A 19,522-nucleotide genomic window follows, 5' to 3' on the forward strand; every position below is an offset into this window, starting at 1 on the left:
TCTCTTTGATGTTTTCTTAAAATTCAACATCGTTTCAAGGTCTAACGCCTTAGTGACTCTTTGTCACACAATTAAAACAAGTATTTTTCTTTAAAAATAACTCAACACACAAGTTATTTTCTATCCGACAAATTACTTAAGTTTGATTTCCGTAGTGCACTTGAAGATACGTTGGAACAAGAACATATCTCTTGTCAACCTAAAAAATTAAAAAAACATAAAATTTCCTTTTTTCACTTTCTTTTCCTAAAATATACAAAACAAAAAAACAACAAACATGACTCATGATCTCCAAGGAAGAAAAATAATTAAAATTTTACTTTATTTTTAACATACTCAATTAAAAACTGTCGTCTTCATGAGGAACGCGTGGAGTACTAACATTTTTTTTTGTTGGTTTTTTCAACTTTTTTCTTAAATAAATACTGTTGTTGACTTTCCTAATTTTCCTTTTTTGAAGACCTCTCTTCTTATTTTTTTTATTGTCATTTCATTATAGCTCACGTTAGGACATTATGAATGCTTAAACAACATTACATTTGCAATAAACTCTTAGTTTATATATCAAGAGTGTTGTTTATTTTCTTTTTTAATTTTTTAACACTACACATCTTTAAATTTCTAAAAGAATACAATTTAATTAGACAAATTTTTGTAACGGTTTTTTAAAAATAAAATGTATACATTTAAAGTTAATTTTTGTTTTAAAACAAATTATACTTTTTTTACTGCAAAAAAAAAAAATTATACTTAAAACACACATATCTCAATTCTCAAGTATGGAAAATCACCTCTACTAGACAAATCACACTAGATAAGGACGTAGGTACGTAGCTACCCAGTCCCTACAAATATATATTTTTTCTTTCTTTTTCATTTTAGTTATGATATAAACTAAGGAATATTTTTTGCCTCATCACCATTCACCAGTTCAGCACCGTGAACTGATGGACAGTACTTACCAGGAAAGATGAGGTTTTATTATTCCGTGTCTCAAATGGCTTCTTGTGGCTTTAACTTGTTTATTTCTACATTGGTTTAGTTAATTTATTAATTTTTCTCTTGCAAGTTCCATTATCAAATGGTGCATGAACCATGATACTAACAATCTTCTAACTGCCCACCCCACCATTGACCTGTTTTGAAGCACAATGGAGAGGCAGAGAAGTTTCTCCTTCAAACCCACTAGGCTTTTGGTCTTCTCATTCACTATCTTTTCCTCCGTCCTCTTCCTTTCCACCTTCACCACTTGGCTCACCAATTACACACCTTCAATTCACCAACATATTCATCTTTACTTCAACACTTCTACTTCTTCTTCTGTCGGTGATAGTGTGGTTCTTCCACCTTTAACTGGTCATTCCTTGACAAAAAACTTCACTGTAATAAGTGTTGTGAAAGTTCCAACTTTGATCGATAACCGTCTTGCTAGGACCCAGAAAAGCATCTCTGGATTCAAATCTGAACCTGTAAGACATCATGTCGGTGCCTCAAATGCTAATTTCACGTCAATGCAAGAGTATGGAACTTCACCTGAGAGGGTACCCAGCAAGGAAGAGAAGAAGGTAGTAGCAGGTGGTTTAGTTGGGAAAACTCAAGTTCCTATTTTGAAGAAGATTGAGCAGAAGGGAGTTGAAGGGTGTGATTTAACAAAAGGGTATTGGGTTTTTGATGAAAGCTATCCCCCTTATTCCAAAGATTCATGTCCTTTCATAGATGAAGGTTTTGATTGTGAGGGAAATGGAAGATTGGATAGAAGCTACACTAAGTGGAGATGGCAGGCCAAAGGGTGTGACCTTCCAAGGTACTCTCAATTTCAATCTTTTGGAACTTTTTTTTTATAATTAATTTGTCAATTATTTTTTTGAATTTCTTAATTTAGTGTTTCCTGCTTTGTTTTTCTACTGATGCAGTATTTAGGAAGAAAATGATTTCTTTTTGGGTACTGTGTTTGTTTTTTTTTTTGGCAAAGGTTCAATGCAACAAAAATGCTGGAGTTGATAAGGGGGAAAAGGCTTGTTTTTGTGGGTGATTCGATTAATAGGAACCAATGGGAATCAATGTTGTGCATGCTATTGGGTGCTATTAAAGATCCAACGAGAGTATATGAGACCCATGGAAGGAAAATCACGAAAGAGAAGGGAAATTATAGTTTCAGGTTTCTGGTAATTCTGCGGAACCTTACTTGGATTTTATAATGTGTATATATGGCTGGTCCTGGAGTATTCGATTTTTCATATTTGCATTTTCAATCTCTCAGGATTATCAATGTACAATTGAATACTATGTTAGTCATTTCTTAGTTCATGAAAGCAAGGCAAGAATAGGGCAGAAACGAAGACCAACCTTGCGAATTGATGCCATTGATCATGGTTCATCGAGATGGAGGGGAGCTGATATTGTGGTTTTCAACACTGCACATTGGTGGTCACATTCCAAAACACAAGCTGGGTTAGCACTTCTCTTTATGTTTTTTACTTTTTAGGCCTTGAAACCTTTTGATGATGTGTGCGTCGTTTAATGCTTGCATTTTATACTCAGTCTTTTCATCTCTAAAGTAGGGCATTCCAGTGTGTAATTATGTTAAAGAAAGGATTGAACACCACACGATTCCTAATCACTAAAATAGAAAGTCTTGAACTTTAATGTAGCCTAAAATGTCTCATTGAAGAAGAATGGTGGTGTTCCATTCTGGTAATGTATGGACCGGAATTCTCTGCATTCATAATCCAATAGTTGAAATTTTTTTAGCTTATAAATAAACTTCTAATGTATGAAAAAAAAATATATATATAGATAGAGATTCTCGATACATTCTGTTTGACTGCAGAGTGCAGAGAATCCAATTCAAGTAATGGATTTGTTGCCCAAATTCATGCATTTACATAGTCATCAAATCAAAACTGATGAATGAATGCATTAAGTCCCATTTGCTGAGATGAAATCCGAGTCATCTGATATTTATCTAGTGGTTCTAATTTTCTGAATGCATAAATGCTTAAAAAAATTGACTGCGGGGAGGGTGTGTGCTAATTCAATGGGCTGAAAATTTTGGCTTCTGCTGTAACATCCTATTTTTGAACAATGACCAATCATAGCTTAATCATTAAATCTGTCCCTTATATTTCTAGTTTTCCTTTCAGTACTGTATTTGACAAACCTTTGATTGTATAACAGGATTTATTACTACCAAGAAGGAAGTGTAGTTCATCCCCAGCTAAATGTTTCTACAGCTTTCAGAAGAGCTTTGAAGACTTGGGCTTCATGGGTGGACAAACGCATTAATCATAGAAAAACCCGCATTTTCTTTCGAAGTTCAGCACCATCACATTTCAGGTTTGCTTCTGATATCCACTCATTCTACAATAGCTCTTATATTTTCCCAAATCTAAGATGCTCAGAGTAGCTGATTAGTAAGAACTTGATCCTTTGCAACAGGGGTGGTGATTGGAATTCCGGAGGGCATTGTACAGAAGCCACTCTTCCTCTCAATGAAACCTTAAGCACTAATTATCCAGAGAAGAACATAATCGTAGAGGAGGTAATAAAGCAAATGAAAACTCCCGTGACATTGTTGAATATAACTAGTTTGTCAGCATATAGGATCGATGGCCACCCATCAATTTATGGGAGAAAAACACGGTCCTCTAGGATTCAAGATTGTAGCCATTGGTGCCTTCCTGGGGTTCCAGATACATGGAATGAATTGTTATATTTTCATTTACAGAGTAGATGAGAGCGACCTGTTCAAACTCTTGTTCCCTTCATTTTTCTATAACATGTATATACTACACCTTGTGAAATATATTCCCTTCCATCATGAGTTTAACTTATTTTTATGTTCTCTTTAACATAGTACGATTGCAGTTCACCTCATTCTAAAAGTTAACGAAGAAGGAAACTTCAAATTTTGGAGTACAATAAAGTGGGTTGAACTGTATCCATGATCCATGAGGTGTGTATTCCTTTCCGGGGAGTTGTTATTCTCACACCAAAGAATGTCATTATAACGCCCCAACTTTTGTGAATATATACATATCCTAAGTTGGCCACAACATTAAACCCTACCCCTACTAAAGATAATACGACGTCATGGTATCCTTTGACTCAATTAAGGCTCCTCCTTAGATATAGTCCTGCCTGCTAATGAATCATTATTGCCTGCCCTATGAACATTATCACCATCATCATTCATCATTGTCACGCAAAAGACAAGCACACAAAGGTAAGCTCACAAATGTAACAAAGTCATAAATGGAACATACAAATGTATTTAATAATCGTAATTATAAGATTTCAATCTATCTTCACCAACACAACAATCAATCAACCTTATCATAGTGTCAAATTAAGTGATACCTATAACAACACAATATGGTAGTAATCCTTGACTCGATTCCATTGAGATTTCACAATAATTTAGCGACCAATGTTGTCGTGTCCCTTAAACATGATAACATAACAATAGCCAGCACGTGTCCTAAAATCATTAGTGAAACAATCGGTGTCAACTTCAGGATAAACATATTTGGGTAGCAGCGCATCGCTACTCAAGGTTTGCAATGACCTTGCCCACTTATGGACTTGCTTGTCTACGTATCCTCATGACTACCGAAAGGTTCCTCCACTAATCTTCCAGCTACATGCCTACTTCTATGAAATCACAATTGTAGACTCATGCATGAATGCATGTACCAACCATCATATCTCAACAACATATTCTCAAATTTGCTTAACACTTAAACCTTATCCTATGGGTTAGTCATGGCAACTCTAAGTCTGGCATCACACCGTCGTCCTCCAAGTGGTACTAAGCAAAGTCAACATCTCAACTATTTTGGCATAACATTTTGAAAATCTTTCAAGGTTTCCTACCAACAATTTCAAAACTTAGTTTTCCTTATAACTTATAAATCTCTAGAATTCTAAATGCTATACTTTTGGGGAGATATGAAACTTATCCTTGGATCTCTACACGTTGAACTCCATTATGGAATTGTCATAATGGTTGGACTATTATATTGATTGCATAGGTCATGCTTGCTGTAGGAGATCAACGAGTTGGCATATTTGCCAAGGAAAACATTAAAACTGGTGAGGAAATCAACGAGTTTGCATATTCCTTCATTAGTAATTGAATGAAATAAGGAATTTGAAATCATGTAATTCATTTGATGAAGGAATAACTCCTTATTTCATTCGATGTCCCCTGACGCGAATGTCAGCAAGACTCAAATCACTCAAGCAACAAGACTTAAGCACAAATTGCTATTGTGCTTTAATTGACCTTTAGCCTCCCTTTCGATTACCTTTATCACTTGAAAATGTATCATCCAACACACATGATTTGAAGGGTCAATTTTATCTACTTCAAATTCTTCTCGGACTATTGATAAAAATGAGTTTTTACATTAGAATACCCTTTCAGATCAAAATTGAAAGCTTTAAGGGAAATTAAAGTAATATCAAGCTCAAGCTCGATGTTCTCTTTACACAAGCCTCTTTTGGGGCCTTGTTTGTCTTTGGACTCTTAGAATGGACTTACTTAGAAGAATCAACACCGTCTTTTCCACCTTTGTTCTTCGATACAAAATCTTGATTGAGAACTTAGTTGGTATTCTTGATTGGATGGGCTATATCAAGCCTTAAATCTCTCGTCATTGTTTTAGCTAAGCCTGTAGAATTGACGAGGGTTGTGATGTTAGCTTAAGCATTAATCTTCATATCATATAACCTATTCTTTCATGATTCACGTTAGGAAATTGAAATTATGCATTCCTTCTTACAATTTGATTAATAATATTAATAAAGATTGCCAAATTAGCATTAAGTAAATTGAATGTTATATATATGCCTAAAACAATGACATTTGATATTATTAGCCTAATGACATTTTCTCCTAATTATTTCCGGTAGGATGTCAAATATTCATTTCTAGAGAAAAGATATCATTGATACTAGACCTTGGTTCCTTAGCTAGGTTTCATCAATCAGATCAATGTTTCTTTGCCCTGCCCTGAGAAACATATTTATGTGTCTTAGAAGCCTCGACTTTTGGTGGAAGAGCCCATGGTGGTGCACACTCTTCATTATAGTAATAATGATAGAAAAGCTCATCACCGGCTTTAATGTTTTCCTTGGCAAATATGCCAACTCGATGATCTCCTCCAACCAACATCACCTACACAATCGATACAATAAACCAATCATTATGATAATTTCATAACGGAGTTCAATGTGTGGAGATCAAAGGGTAAGTTTCATATCTCTCAAAAAGTAGAGTATCTTGACTGACCTTTGCATAGCAGTTGGGTTTTGATGAGTGATTTGCAAATTTTAACTTATTCCCAAAGCGGCGTGCATCAATAACCCACTATGAAAAAGCCAGATAGTAAGTTGAAGAGAGATGAGCATGAAAAATACCCTAAAAATCGTTGTTTTCAAATCACAATATATTATACTTTCCACGAAAGAGATGATAGAAGAAGGTAAGTTCAGGAAAACTAATAATAATAATAAAACAGTTAGTAGTTTTGCAAATTTGTCCAATGAGGAATATGTAAAATCTATCGTCAACAATGCATTTCCTTGATTTCTCAATAACACATGGACATTCCGTGTCATTTGGCTTATGATAACCAAGTTCCACAAATATGGAATTCAACTCATTTTAATATTCTAAAAGTGGCACCTCCTTGATGTGATTGGTATGATTTCTTAATCAATTTATACAACTTCCTAAACTTCTTCGGTAATTCGACATTGCACAAAATGTGTCATTAGTTTGTCCATGGAGTTGATAAGCCAAGTCTTGACCAACGGGCACAAGACTTGACCAGCGTGACATATTTAGCCTCTTAGCTCTTATTCATCATAGTTTCGCTCAGTCTCTGTGGGTGTAACCTTCCATATTGTAATACACACACGAAAAAAGATCTATAAAAAGATGTATAAAATATTCTTCAGCTATTATCTCTCCATGGTTGTACATCAATATAAGATGGAAGGTTACATTCAGTGTTTTAAAATTTGGACCGACCGATGTGACTTGTTTAATATAAAAAAATTGAACCGATGAATGGTTTGGTCATTTTATCTAATCAAATTTGCATTCAACCTGGTTTGGATCAATCCAGTTCTCACCAATATTAAGAAAAACTAAAATTTCAACCTTTTAGGGACTTGAACCCTAGTCTGTTGCAATGCTAAAAATACTATGGCTATCAAACCAACCCATTCATTTTGTTATATTGATGAAAAATTTAAGTTATATATAAAGTTTGTACTATAAAAGTCAACATATTTAATATATATTTATTCATGTGGTTCAGTCACTAAACACTAAAAACATTGGTAAAGTCCATTAAGGTTGAGCTAAACTATGATGAATGAGAGACTAAAGATGTAAACTCTAGGCTAAGTCGTATTTCAAAGGGTAATTGTACATTTCAAAGTTAACTATACAATCAATAAGGCAATTAATATATTTATTCTAATTCATTAACTTATAACAAAATAAGGAAACATTAATAAATCAATGGAAAATAATATCTTTATGCTGTACATGTTAACTAATAGCTACTAGGTTTTACATCTTATATAATTTGAACACATGTAAATTGTCAGAATGTTCAAGTACATGACAAAAGTGTCACAACATGCACAAGTGCATTTGATAAGATACACTTACCTTATCATTGACGTTAAAAAGATATGAATTGTTTATACGGTCATATAGTTTCCCACGTTTCTCTGCTTCTCTGTGAGTGATTAGTTCACCTGTGTACTCTCCTAGACAAGTATTTTTTATAATTGGGTTCTGAAATTCATCATCAATTAGTGAGAAAAACACATTCACATTATTTTAAAATAAGTACAAACATCTCAACCTTTGTGAAGGCTCCCCATCCTGCAACATTTGACTTTGACAAAAGAATCTGATATATAAGAAAAACAATGTGAGATACTCATGTATTCATGATTTAATATCAATCAATTAAATACAAAATAATTTAACGGGCAAAAGAATTAGGGTGCTTATAATAAAATAATAGCGAGAGGGTGGTGCAAGAACATGTGGAATTTAGTGAATGATTGAATAAGATGGTGAAAACATATCCAAATGTTTATATTTTTTGGTTTTTAAAACATTTATTTTGGAAAATTTTTTAAAAATTCATAGATTTTGATTGAGAGATTGATTGTTAATGAAATTGTTATAGAAAACATTTTCAAAACAAAAAATGAGAAGAAAATCAAATTAGTTACTAACCCTTTCTTTTTTCCCTAAAAGAAGATTCATGTTTGCACATTGACCATCTCCGTGTCGAGGTGGCTCCCCTAATGAACCATCACCGCAACTGTATAAAAATATCATATTTAACATTGTGAAAGATGCAACTTAGTTCCATTCACTTAAAGCTTACATGGTTAATACATTTATAATGCTTTTAATTTATATTATTTAAACAAATGAGCATTCATTAAAACCAAGACACAACTTACATAAATCAACAACAAACAAAAAAATATTGGAGAATTGTATTTTTCTTCTAAAAAATAGGTAAGATATACAAATGTTGCATCATGTCCTTGATTAGCATATGCAACTCAATTATTAGGACCAAAAGCATTGCCTTGGTTATGACTTACTTAATGATGTGAAGTAAAATATAAGAAATGTATATAAAAAAGCTACATAAAATCAAGTTCAAAGGCACATAAAAAATAATGACATTACCTAACCCAACAATTTCGACAGACATCTGGGTCACATTCACGGTTTGCTGCAAAGCATGGACATAGTTGGCTTCTACATTGACTCTTAAAACAATAACATCCTTTGAATCGATTATTGCATAACTTTGAACACCTAAAGGTAAAATAAGAAATATTAATTTATCACTTGAACCTTTAAGCTAAATACCCAAAAAAGATTATTAACAAAGTAATTTAAATAGACCAATACATGTACTTGAAAAATATGAAATATCATGCCACTATTGTGTCTACTTCATTAGTATAAAAGCTTTCGAGACACATTATTATATGAAAATTCACATACCCACAGTATTTTTCACAAGTTCCCGTACTAAGACAAGGACATCCCTCTATGCATATTCCCTTACACCCACATGGAGTATATTGCTTATCACATTGGTCTTTCCCATGATCAATTCTTCTGCATCTAGATGAGAGAGCAATAGATTTATGAGAATAACTAAACTTTCTAGTCTTGCACTTCTTTCGCAACAACCGTGATCTTGATGGCATTTCTTGGTCCTAACAAAATAATCCATATTCAAAATTAGTTTGACCCTTTATTTAAATGACAGATCAATTTTAAATTATATTCAAGTGCCAGAAGTTTAATATTCAGATTTATGTTCTTCCTTTAATTGATTTAAAAAATCATTAAAACAGGTACAATACAAGAATCTTAGTTACCAAGATCTAAGAGTATAAAGGTATATATAAACACACATTAGCTTAAAAGTTCAACCAAATCCCTTTTACATGTCTGACCAAAAATCATCCTTCTTATTGTGCAACATAGAATATAAAATCTGGAAATCCCCTCATCAATGATAATGAGGATTTAAATATTATCAACTATTGAAGTTGATATAAAATATGCTAATTGAGCAAGACATTTCATAATGTATTAATGTTTCGTACTTAAAAACTTGTTCCTTCAATAAATTGCCTCATAACTTATGTTACATACATTGTATGTAGAATACTTAATTTTCCATCATCATCAAACCACTTCTCCCACCCCATCTAAAAAAAAGGATCAAGACAATAAAATAAAACATAGAGAAGATGAGGAAATGAATGTTAGAAATTCTCACTATGTACTCTGCATTAATCTTATCATTTATGTCTGTGATTGAACTTGGTATGGATTCATAAGGCATTGACTCTCCACTAGCAAACATGTACCTAGCTACTTCTAAGCAAGTCTTAAAGCCAGGAAGTAAGTTTCGAGCTACAAGGCAACTGCAAAGCATGAGTAGAACCATATAAGCAAAAACTTGAAAAATGTCACAACTGAGAAAGTTAGTTGCAAATAGTTTTCAAATAACATTTTAAAAGGCCTTAATTACAACAACAGTAGGGAGCAAATAACTTAAGATTGCATTCAAACCTTAATAGAAAACATTGACTACTTATTACAATAACAAAATACATTATTAGAGTTTAATTCTTGCACAAGAAAATAAAAACATTGAATATACTCACAAATCATGTATATAAAAAGATAATTAATTTTACAAGCTCCTTCAAATTTAGTGTGTAATTCCATTTTCATAACTACTCTCTAGTCCAGGCAAAGATTAACTACAATTAAAGCTAAATAAACAAAATAAAGATTTAGAGGAATTATGGACAAATGTCCTAAGGTCATGTAAATTGAAGTTAGATTTGATGCCATCATTTCTGAGCACAACACCAAATTTTGGAAGAAAAATAGTAACAAACTAATTACATAATGTGGTCCAATAATTTTTTAATGTAAAAAACTCATACCTATTTTTTCCAAACAATTCTACTCCCTTCAAATATAAATTTTTCTCTAGCTGTTTCCAATTTGAGTTATTTGTCATCTCATCAGCTTGCACTTTCGTTGAATTAGACAACTGAATATCTTTTTGTCCTTCCATAACTCCCTTGTCCTGCTCACCATATCCAGAGTTAACATAAACTATTAATTTCTTTGAAGTATGCTCAATAAGACTTTTCAAGCAATAAAAATGTTTCAAATAAAATACCAACATGGAGAAAGATGTTTTTTGAAATTGAAAACAACTAAAAATTCTATATTATTCCTTGACCCCAACATGAAAATATAAAAGTTACTTAAAATATCAAATAAAGAAAAAGAAGAATACCAGTAGGTAACACTGGTCACTGCATGGTTGCTTATCACCTTCATGTTCAGACCACACTTGTTGCTTTTCACTCTGTGAAGTAAATCATCAAATTGACTTATTATTGAAGTTGAGAAAACATATTAAGTTGAAAATAACATATAGCACGATTCCTTACCGTATATATTAAAGGTTGGAAAGTGCCATGCATAGGACAATCAAAGATCTGCTTGAGAAAATTATAAAAGCATACATAGACCCAAAATAATTAATGTCATATCAAACATTATGGCAACAAGAATGTTAAAAGTATAGTGCTTTAGTATGTACCAAGCACTGACGACAAAAAATGTTATCAAAAGATTCTAAAGTAGCACTCAAGCTTTTCTCCAAACATATTCCAAGGTGACACTTGCATCCTTTACAATGACAATCTTCAGAATGATCATCTAGACTTTCCATATTCTTTTTCTTGAGTTTTTTATACCTTTCCTACATATTTAGAGAAAAAAAATTGGTTGCTCAAAATATCCTTAGTGCTACTTATTTTTACTATAATTGATTAGGAGTAACAACCATCAAGAATATATTCATGTTCACAAGTTATCCTAGGTTACCTGAATTTGTGAATCAGTAGTCTTAACAAACTCTTGTATGATACTCAATGCCTCCTCAGAAGACTTGCATTCCTCAAGTGTCATCCTAATATATTCAAGAGTTAGGATTGCAATTTTAGAATTGGAAAGCTTCAAACATTTTAATAAAGAAGAAAATTGATGCCCAGTGAGTTTAAATTAGGTATTAAATTTAAACATCTTGTGTGATGATGGCAAAGGTTTTATTTCTTAAGGAAAACCATTGGAAGTCCAATAAAACTTCGATCTCAACAAAAAAATGTGCATTAAGGATTTATATATGGCTAAAATCAAAATTGCTATCAAGATCTATGCCTTTAGTTGTAATTTCATTTTCTTCATAAACAAATAAAAATTCTACATGCATTTACAACATATCTATTTCAATTTACCGCAAAATTAGATCTTCAGCCTCCGTAAAGTCATGTTTGGCATCTTTGGGATTCACCATTTCTTCCTCATTGTCACTGCATATCATCATTTCACCACCATTTTTGTCATAGTACATCTGCATTTTTCCAATGATAGATTGGTCTTCAGCCATTCTTACGTTTCTGTTCAACATGAAAGATTTGAAAATTTAGAAGATACACACAATCTCTATATGGATTTACCAATGATATCTGACATGAGAAGTTTCTACTTGAAAAGAAAATACAAGAAGTGTTTATTTTTCACTTTGGTGATAATTGCCTTACACACCTAAGACATATGAACAAGAAAAACTATTTTAAAATTAAACTTCAAATGCACCTGGCTACATATACCCAAGCCGTATATGGTGGTAATTTTGGTGGGTGTGGAATTCTAGTTCTTTTTGCAAATGTAATGTCCAATTTGTTCATGCAATCTTTCCCTTCCACACCTTTAGGGAAACCATTATGCTTGCAAAATGGCTTGTTAACTCTTGATGAAAGCATATTGACATTTTTCTCATCTTGCAAAGACTCTCTCCTTGAAATTGCTGAGTTGACCTTTGAAAACAAAGGCTTAAGATTTTCCAAATGTTTTTGAACTTGCTCCTGTGAAAAGAAAATTGAGATTAACTACAGACTAATCGACAACGTGTACGAAGCAAGTCATTCTCAACCTTGCATTTTGTAATTGAAGAAAAAAAATTTAAATAAGCCACCAGAACACCAATGGAGTAAAAGAACAAGTTGCAATAAAAAATATAGTAAGAGTTCATTACAATATCCTAATTACCAATTTGCAACATATTTTTTAAACTCTCATTACTTTTTAGCTCACAAAAAAATCCATAAGAACTAGCACAATAAATCCACAAAATCAATTTAGCATTGTAAATGGTAAAAGAACAACAATGCATTTCCAAGAATCAAGCCACCAAATTGTAAACTTAGGACATGCTTATTCTCATTATTTATTTTCATTTAATTTTTTTTCTAAAACAAATTTACACAAATCAATAAATAACCAATTTTTCATGAAAAAAATATTAAATTTTAAAAATAAAAAACATAACGATTGAGATAGTACTTTTCATCCTCTTTTTTTCTATTTGTGAGGTTATATTCGAGTGCTCTATTCAAATATTCAGGAGACACACTTTTATAAAATAGATGTTCAAGAGACAAACAATTTCAATTATGTTGGTAAACAAATTTTACAAAATAATTTTTAAAAAAAATAGTAAATTAACACATACTTTAATTGATGTCTCTCGCTCCGCATGGACTTGATTTGTCAATTGTTTTATCTTGGTCTTCAAGGTTCTTCTAGTAGAATCTTTTGTTGCCTCTTCATGTCGTTTCTGTCAATATTATCATACAATTAAAGTTTATGCATATTTCTCCTAAAATAAAATAAAGAAAAAATATGGGATATGTTTCAAAGAAATGGAATGAGAGAAAAAAATTGAGAACAAAACAAAACATCTACGTGAAAAGGAAATGAAGAAAACAAGGGAACAAGAGAGAGGAAAGAGAAACAAACTTGATGTTTGGACGCGGAGTTAGTAGTTTTGTTCACCATGGTTGCACACTCAATTTAATCAAAGGAGACGGAGATGGGATGAGTGAATGAAAGAAGGACGAAGTGAGTGAGTTGAACTAAGAGTATCGCCGTTTATAATGGAGTCAATTTTTTTATAATTTATGTGGAAATTACTATTCTTTCATTCTTTATATTACATGGGGATCATCGCTCTCAATGGAAATATTTCTTAACATTTGAGATTAACTTTTATTTATATTGGGTCTAAGAATTTCATATAATGGAAAAATTAAAAAAACATTTTCTTACACACTTGCATTAAACACATTTTTATTAGTTAAAATTTATTAAAATTATAAATTCATGAGTAGGATTTATTAAATAAGAAGTGATGTTCATATAATTTTGGGATGTTTAATATATTTTTTCTAAGAATAAAAAGTGCATTAAAAATGTATTAGGAAGAGCGTTGTTAGTATTTTTTTAATGTTTTTAAGATTTAGGATGTGTCTCCGTCAAACTTGCTGATCTGGGATGCTTTTGTGTGGATACTTTAATGGGAATTTTTAGTAAATAAAGTTTTAATAAATTTAACATATTAATTTATTATGTTCATCATTGCATGTTTTATTTGAAAAGTCTTTTCTAAAAATTAAATATTTATTAAAACAAATAAATTTAAATTTATTATATTTATAACATCAGCTTTGATTGCCCTCAAAAGAAAAACAACGAGAGTTTAATTTTTATGTTTCGTTCTTGTAAGAAATTTACACTATCAACAAAAATAAATAATTTAATATATATATATATATATATATATATAATATGTTTAAGCATTTAATTTCTTAACATTTGCTTTTATATATATATATATATATATATATATATATATATATATATATATATATATCATCAAAAGTTATATATTTATTATCTATAATAAATATTTTTTATTTTTATAGTCAATAAACTTTTAAGATGAGAGATCAAGTTACTCTTACTTTCTAAAAGAGTTAAACTTGATTCCTATTTTTCATGTTCTTTTCAATTGAACTATTAAAAGTGAGAAACTTGATAAAACTACTATATTACAAGAAAACGAATAATGAGAATATTGAATAATTTTTTTTAATCATAATATTAGTAAGAAATATTCATTGTCAACTAATGTTTGTCGGCGATCTTGAATGTACACAAAATGGATCTTTTCCAATATAATTTACTTCATACCCAATGTTAAAATTTGAATTTTGAATCACTCGGTTAAAAAATACAAATTATTATCACTTATGTCAATAGAGAATAAATCTTTAAAATTACTCTTGAAATAACTTGATCTTCCTTAACTTTTAATATATATTAATCTCTCTATCCCAAAATAACTATTGTATTTGAAAAAAAAATTCCCAAAATAAGTGTCACATTTAAATTTTTAATGTAATATTAATTGCATTTTTTTATTCATACCTATAATAAATGTTATTTTAGTTTTCAAAACTAATATTAATATTATTCTCTTAATTTTTGTAAAGTTACTACTATCTTTTATCTATTTATTAAATTTTCCTGAAAACGATACTTATTTAAGAACGAAGAAAGTATATTATATTATACACACATTGGTACAGTATTAAATAATGTAACAATTAGCTTTGATTTAATAATATGTTATATGCGTTATATGTATTCATGTTACGAAATAATATAATATTAAATGTATTAAATAATAGTTAATGCTATTATTCAAATTTTGATGATATTTAATGTTATTATTAAATTTAATTATATTATTTAATGATAGAGTATTTAATGACATTAGGTGTATTAAATAAATAAATTATTAATATTATATAAAGTAAAGGATTTTTATTTATATAAATATTACGTTAATAACATTCTATATATATAATATTTGTATTCAAGTCTATTATATATATATATATATATATATATATATATATATTTATTTATTTATTTATTTATGTTAAGATACACCTTCATATTTCTTGAGAAAAAATATTTTAGTAAGCTATAATTTTCATTTTCTTAAAAATACATCTCTTGTTAAAATATTTCATTTAAAAAATAAGTGTGATACTTAAAAATTTTGGTAAAACAGAATTATGATCCCTCAATATAAAGTTTTGTCACATAAGTATCTAATAAAAAAAATTGTCACAATTTTTTGCTTAAAAGACATTTAAGTGAGTTAAAAGCTTGGGGTGAGAATAGGTCAGATCGGCCTACAGGGGTCTACGATCTGACCTACATAAAGTCTAACTTGAACTGACCTATTTAATTAAAAGGTTAGGCTCAGACTTTCTTAAAAACTTATTAAATTAAATAGATCAGGCTTAGGCTTGTTAAAAAGCCTTATAAGCCTCATAGGCCGGCCTATATATATATATATATGTATATATATTTATATTATTTTTTTGTACCAATTTATACTTATATTATTTTTTGGGTACAATTAATTTTTTTTTTAAAACCAGCAGACTTTGATTTGGGTACAATTAATTTTTTTTTGAAACTAACACACTTTGATTACATATTACTGCTCCATAACTTTCATTCCTATAATCAAGTAAGACTTTAATTGCAATTTAGGCGTAAGTCATGTGTCCCTTTATATTACTCATTATTTTTATTGGTTTTACTATTGTAGTTAACGTTTCCTTTTCCATTAACTTTCCTATTACGTTCCTACCTCAAAGCAAACAAATATAAAAATGCTTTTGAAAAGGCTATCAGGTCAAGTTAAGCTTTTAAAAAGGTCACGCCAAACCAAAATAAAAGCCTTTGATAAGTTATAGGTCAAGCTTAGGCCTCAAAAATTAATCGTAGGCTAGGCTCAGGCCTTTTAAAGCCTGACCTGACCTATTCCCACCCCTATTAAGAGCACACACGAATGCACATTCACCATTATAGGGATAATTGTCACCACTAATTTTTTAGTTTTTATTTATGTAATAGATATGCATAATTATTTTTTATCCTTATAATTTAAAATATAATAAAGCAAGTCTACTCTTAATATAAATATTGCCCCACAAATTTATTTTTACTCTCACTCTTTTTATATTCCCAATTAAATGTTATATTATTGTTTCTTTTTATTTTTTATGTGTATTTTACATACTATATTTGTAATTAATAAAAAGAAATCTCTCTTGTTCATCTTATATTACCTTTCTTTTTATTTGCACACACATATAATATTTGAATTTTTTTAATTATCTATCTTTTTTTATCTTCATAATTTAATCAAATTTCAATAGTTTTTTTTCAAAATAAAACTATCAATAGTTTAAATAGTCTTAAATCATAATTTATATAAGTTCTTCGGTGTAAATTTAAAATATAAATTATTAAGTAAATTACACATATCTCTCATCTTTTTGAAAAACATATACATATTTCCTTGAAATTTAAGAAAATTACATATTCTCCCGTGAGGTTTTAAAAAATTACATACACCTCCCTTTTGTTTTTAAAACTTACACAATTTTCTTAAATGTTATCTAAGCATTTGATAATAGCAAGTCATGTTTGTTGAAAATTTTAATGAAAAAATGGTTTAAAAACAATGTAAAACAGTTTTAAAAACCTCACTTTTTACAACAATATGCATATAGACTGGGATGTACGTACCCAAATCTAACTTCAAACAAAAAGTAACAAATTTAAATTTTATGAGTACAAAAATAGATTTTTTGGTACAGTAGTGGATTCTAAACATTTCCATATTTATGATGATAATAAATATAGTTTGACATTTTTTAATCAAAATTCTCAAAGCACATGATTTGTTACCATCAACTATTTAGATGACTTTTAGAGGATTTATGTAAATTTTAGAAATAGAAGGAAGACATGTGTAATTCTCTTAATTTTCAGGAGAGACATATGTAGGTTTTACAAAAGGGAGATGATGCATCTGTAATTTCCTTGAATCTCACGGGAGATATGGGTAATTTACTATAAATTATTTATTTAATTATATTTTTATTATAAAATTAATTATAATATAATTTATATATTAAAAATATTTATTTATTATTTAAATTTTAAATTTATAAAATATACATTTATTATTTATGACCCATAAACTAAAATAGTGATTTAATTATGTATATGAATATTGTCTCCACGACTAAAAATTTATGGATCCATGCCTGGATAAGAGAGATAATTTAAAAACAATATTTAGCCTCAACTCTTAAGCAATATGAAACATCACAATGTACGGGAACAAAATTCATCCTAAAATAAGTTTCATCTTAGATTATTCTATACATACAAAAAATATTAATAAATAGATAAAGAATAGTAAATTTACAAAATTAACCTTTTTAAATAGATGAAAGATAAAAATATTAATATTGGATTCTAAAACTAAAATGAGATTTTTTATTAGGGATATTTATGAAAATAAAATCAATTAACGTTATATTGAAAAGTCAATGCGATATCTATTTTGAGACAAATGTTTCTCAAATATGACACTTATTTTAAGATGTAATGAATATGTTTTAATGAAATAATATATTAAATAAATGTAATAATTTATAATATACAATGTTATATTTTTAAATATGTATATTGAACTAATTTTTAAACAACAGTATAAGTATTGCAAATTTAAATTGAAAAAAAAAATATTTTTAATCCTTGTATTCACCAAGGTATATTTATACTTTCATTTCCATGAATTTGATTCTTAAATATTTAAAAATATGTGGACTTAGTCCTTTCTCTTTAAGAATTTTTCACAATTTTTAAAGTTATAAGAGACTAAATCTACATAATTTTTAAAAGTTTGAATACGAAATCCATTAATATGAAACCCAAAGGATCTTAAACACATTTAACCGAAATTAAAAATAGATTTTTCCTTTTAATTTATACGTAGAAATATATGTTCAGGTATTGCATTCTTTATTGTTTACTTTTTATTTAATATGTGTGTCAAAAGCCATACATTTATTAACTTTAATAAATATATATGGTCAACATATAATATTTAATTATATCACTACAATTAATTATATTTAAACATTATATAATATTACATCCATGGTACTAAATGCTACATTTAATATTTCTTCTCAAGTCTACTTTACTAGAGGATATAGAAATTAATTATATAAAAATGTGTCACAAAACTAATATTTAAATTTAGCTTATTATTTATTCCTCTCAAATGAAAAATGAATTTAATAATGTTTTCATTATTACATGTAAAATTTATTAATAAAAAGTTTCAATCCTAAGAACCTCATATTCCACCTTCCGTTAGTCTCCTTATTGATGAATTTCATAAATTCTTATTATTATTGTTATCATCCTTACTTTGTCTAATTTTAGTTTTTTTTTTTACGATTTCTAATTTTAGTCACTACTAAAACCCTTCCTCTTTTTTGTATTGTTCGATATAATTTCATAAAAGTAGGCTTTTTTTTGCTGGATTGCCTGGGCAAAAAGCCCCAGACAAAATTAATTAATGCCCAATTGGGAGGAAATTACATAATCATCCTCCATCAAGGAGTGTTCAGCAAAGAGAGCAACAGAATTATAAAAACACACATCACATAACAAATCTAAACCAGCTTTGGGAAAAGAATCTGCCAAATTATCTGCTTCTCTTTGGATATGCACCAGCAAGCATTGTTGAAATTGACATTTAGGTTTTACCGCTAATAATAAATTTGACTTCCACAATATTTTACGTAAATAAATTATTTTTAAAAAAGAGTAATGAAATTTTCTTCATTTGATACACATCAAAATCAAACCTAGCTATATTTCATACGAATAAAAGTGACGCTTAACAATAATATTTGACTAAATTATAGTTTTGTTTGACAAAATTATGTTTTTGCGTCTCAAACCATTATCTTTATTAGGCTAAATCATTGTTTACGACCTATAACCTAGACGAGTTAATTCTGTTAAAAAGACTTGACATTCTGCAATCAAAATATTTGCAAGTAAAGAACAGGTTAAATCGGAAATGAGATCAACAACTTGGGACAAGCTTGTTATAAAATG

At 29.4% G+C, this 19,522-nt stretch overlaps 2 protein-coding genes across 2 annotated transcripts; one reads left to right on the forward strand and one right to left on the reverse strand.

Annotated features, from left to right (window-relative positions):
* Positions 1 to 885: 885 nt before the first annotated feature.
* LOC100819457 (protein trichome birefringence-like 6) lies at positions 886 to 3,820 on the forward strand. The gene is made up of 5 exons (XM_003553619.5): positions 886 to 1,804; positions 1,973 to 2,165; positions 2,261 to 2,451; positions 3,178 to 3,336; positions 3,439 to 3,820. The coding sequence occupies exons 1-5, from the start codon at positions 1,152 to 1,154 to the stop codon at positions 3,734 to 3,736; spliced, it is 1,494 nt and encodes a 497-aa protein (XP_003553667.1). The 5' UTR covers positions 886 to 1,151; the 3' UTR covers positions 3,737 to 3,820.
* Positions 3,821 to 5,985: 2,165 nt separating this feature from the next.
* LOC100819982 (histone-lysine N-methyltransferase EZA1) lies at positions 5,986 to 13,504 on the reverse strand. The gene is made up of 17 exons (XM_041012910.1): positions 13,466 to 13,504; positions 13,179 to 13,283; positions 12,263 to 12,531; positions 11,902 to 12,063; positions 11,492 to 11,576; positions 11,205 to 11,366; positions 11,053 to 11,100; positions 10,896 to 10,967; positions 10,534 to 10,742; positions 9,855 to 10,002; positions 9,065 to 9,282; positions 8,741 to 8,872; positions 8,273 to 8,360; positions 7,890 to 7,937; positions 7,691 to 7,819; positions 6,296 to 6,373; positions 5,986 to 6,181 (listed from the first exon to the last, which is right to left on the reverse strand). Exons 1-17 carry the CDS (start codon positions 13,502 to 13,504, stop codon positions 5,996 to 5,998), a joined length of 2,178 nt encoding a protein of 725 aa, XP_040868844.1. The 3' UTR covers positions 5,986 to 5,995.
* Positions 13,505 to 19,522: the final 6,018 nt, after the last annotated feature.

The sequence above is a fragment of the Glycine max genome, chromosome 19, assembly GCF_000004515.6.
Source record: "Glycine max cultivar Williams 82 chromosome 19, Glycine_max_v4.0, whole genome shotgun sequence".
Lineage (NCBI taxonomy): Eukaryota > Viridiplantae > Streptophyta > Magnoliopsida > Fabales > Fabaceae > Glycine > Glycine max.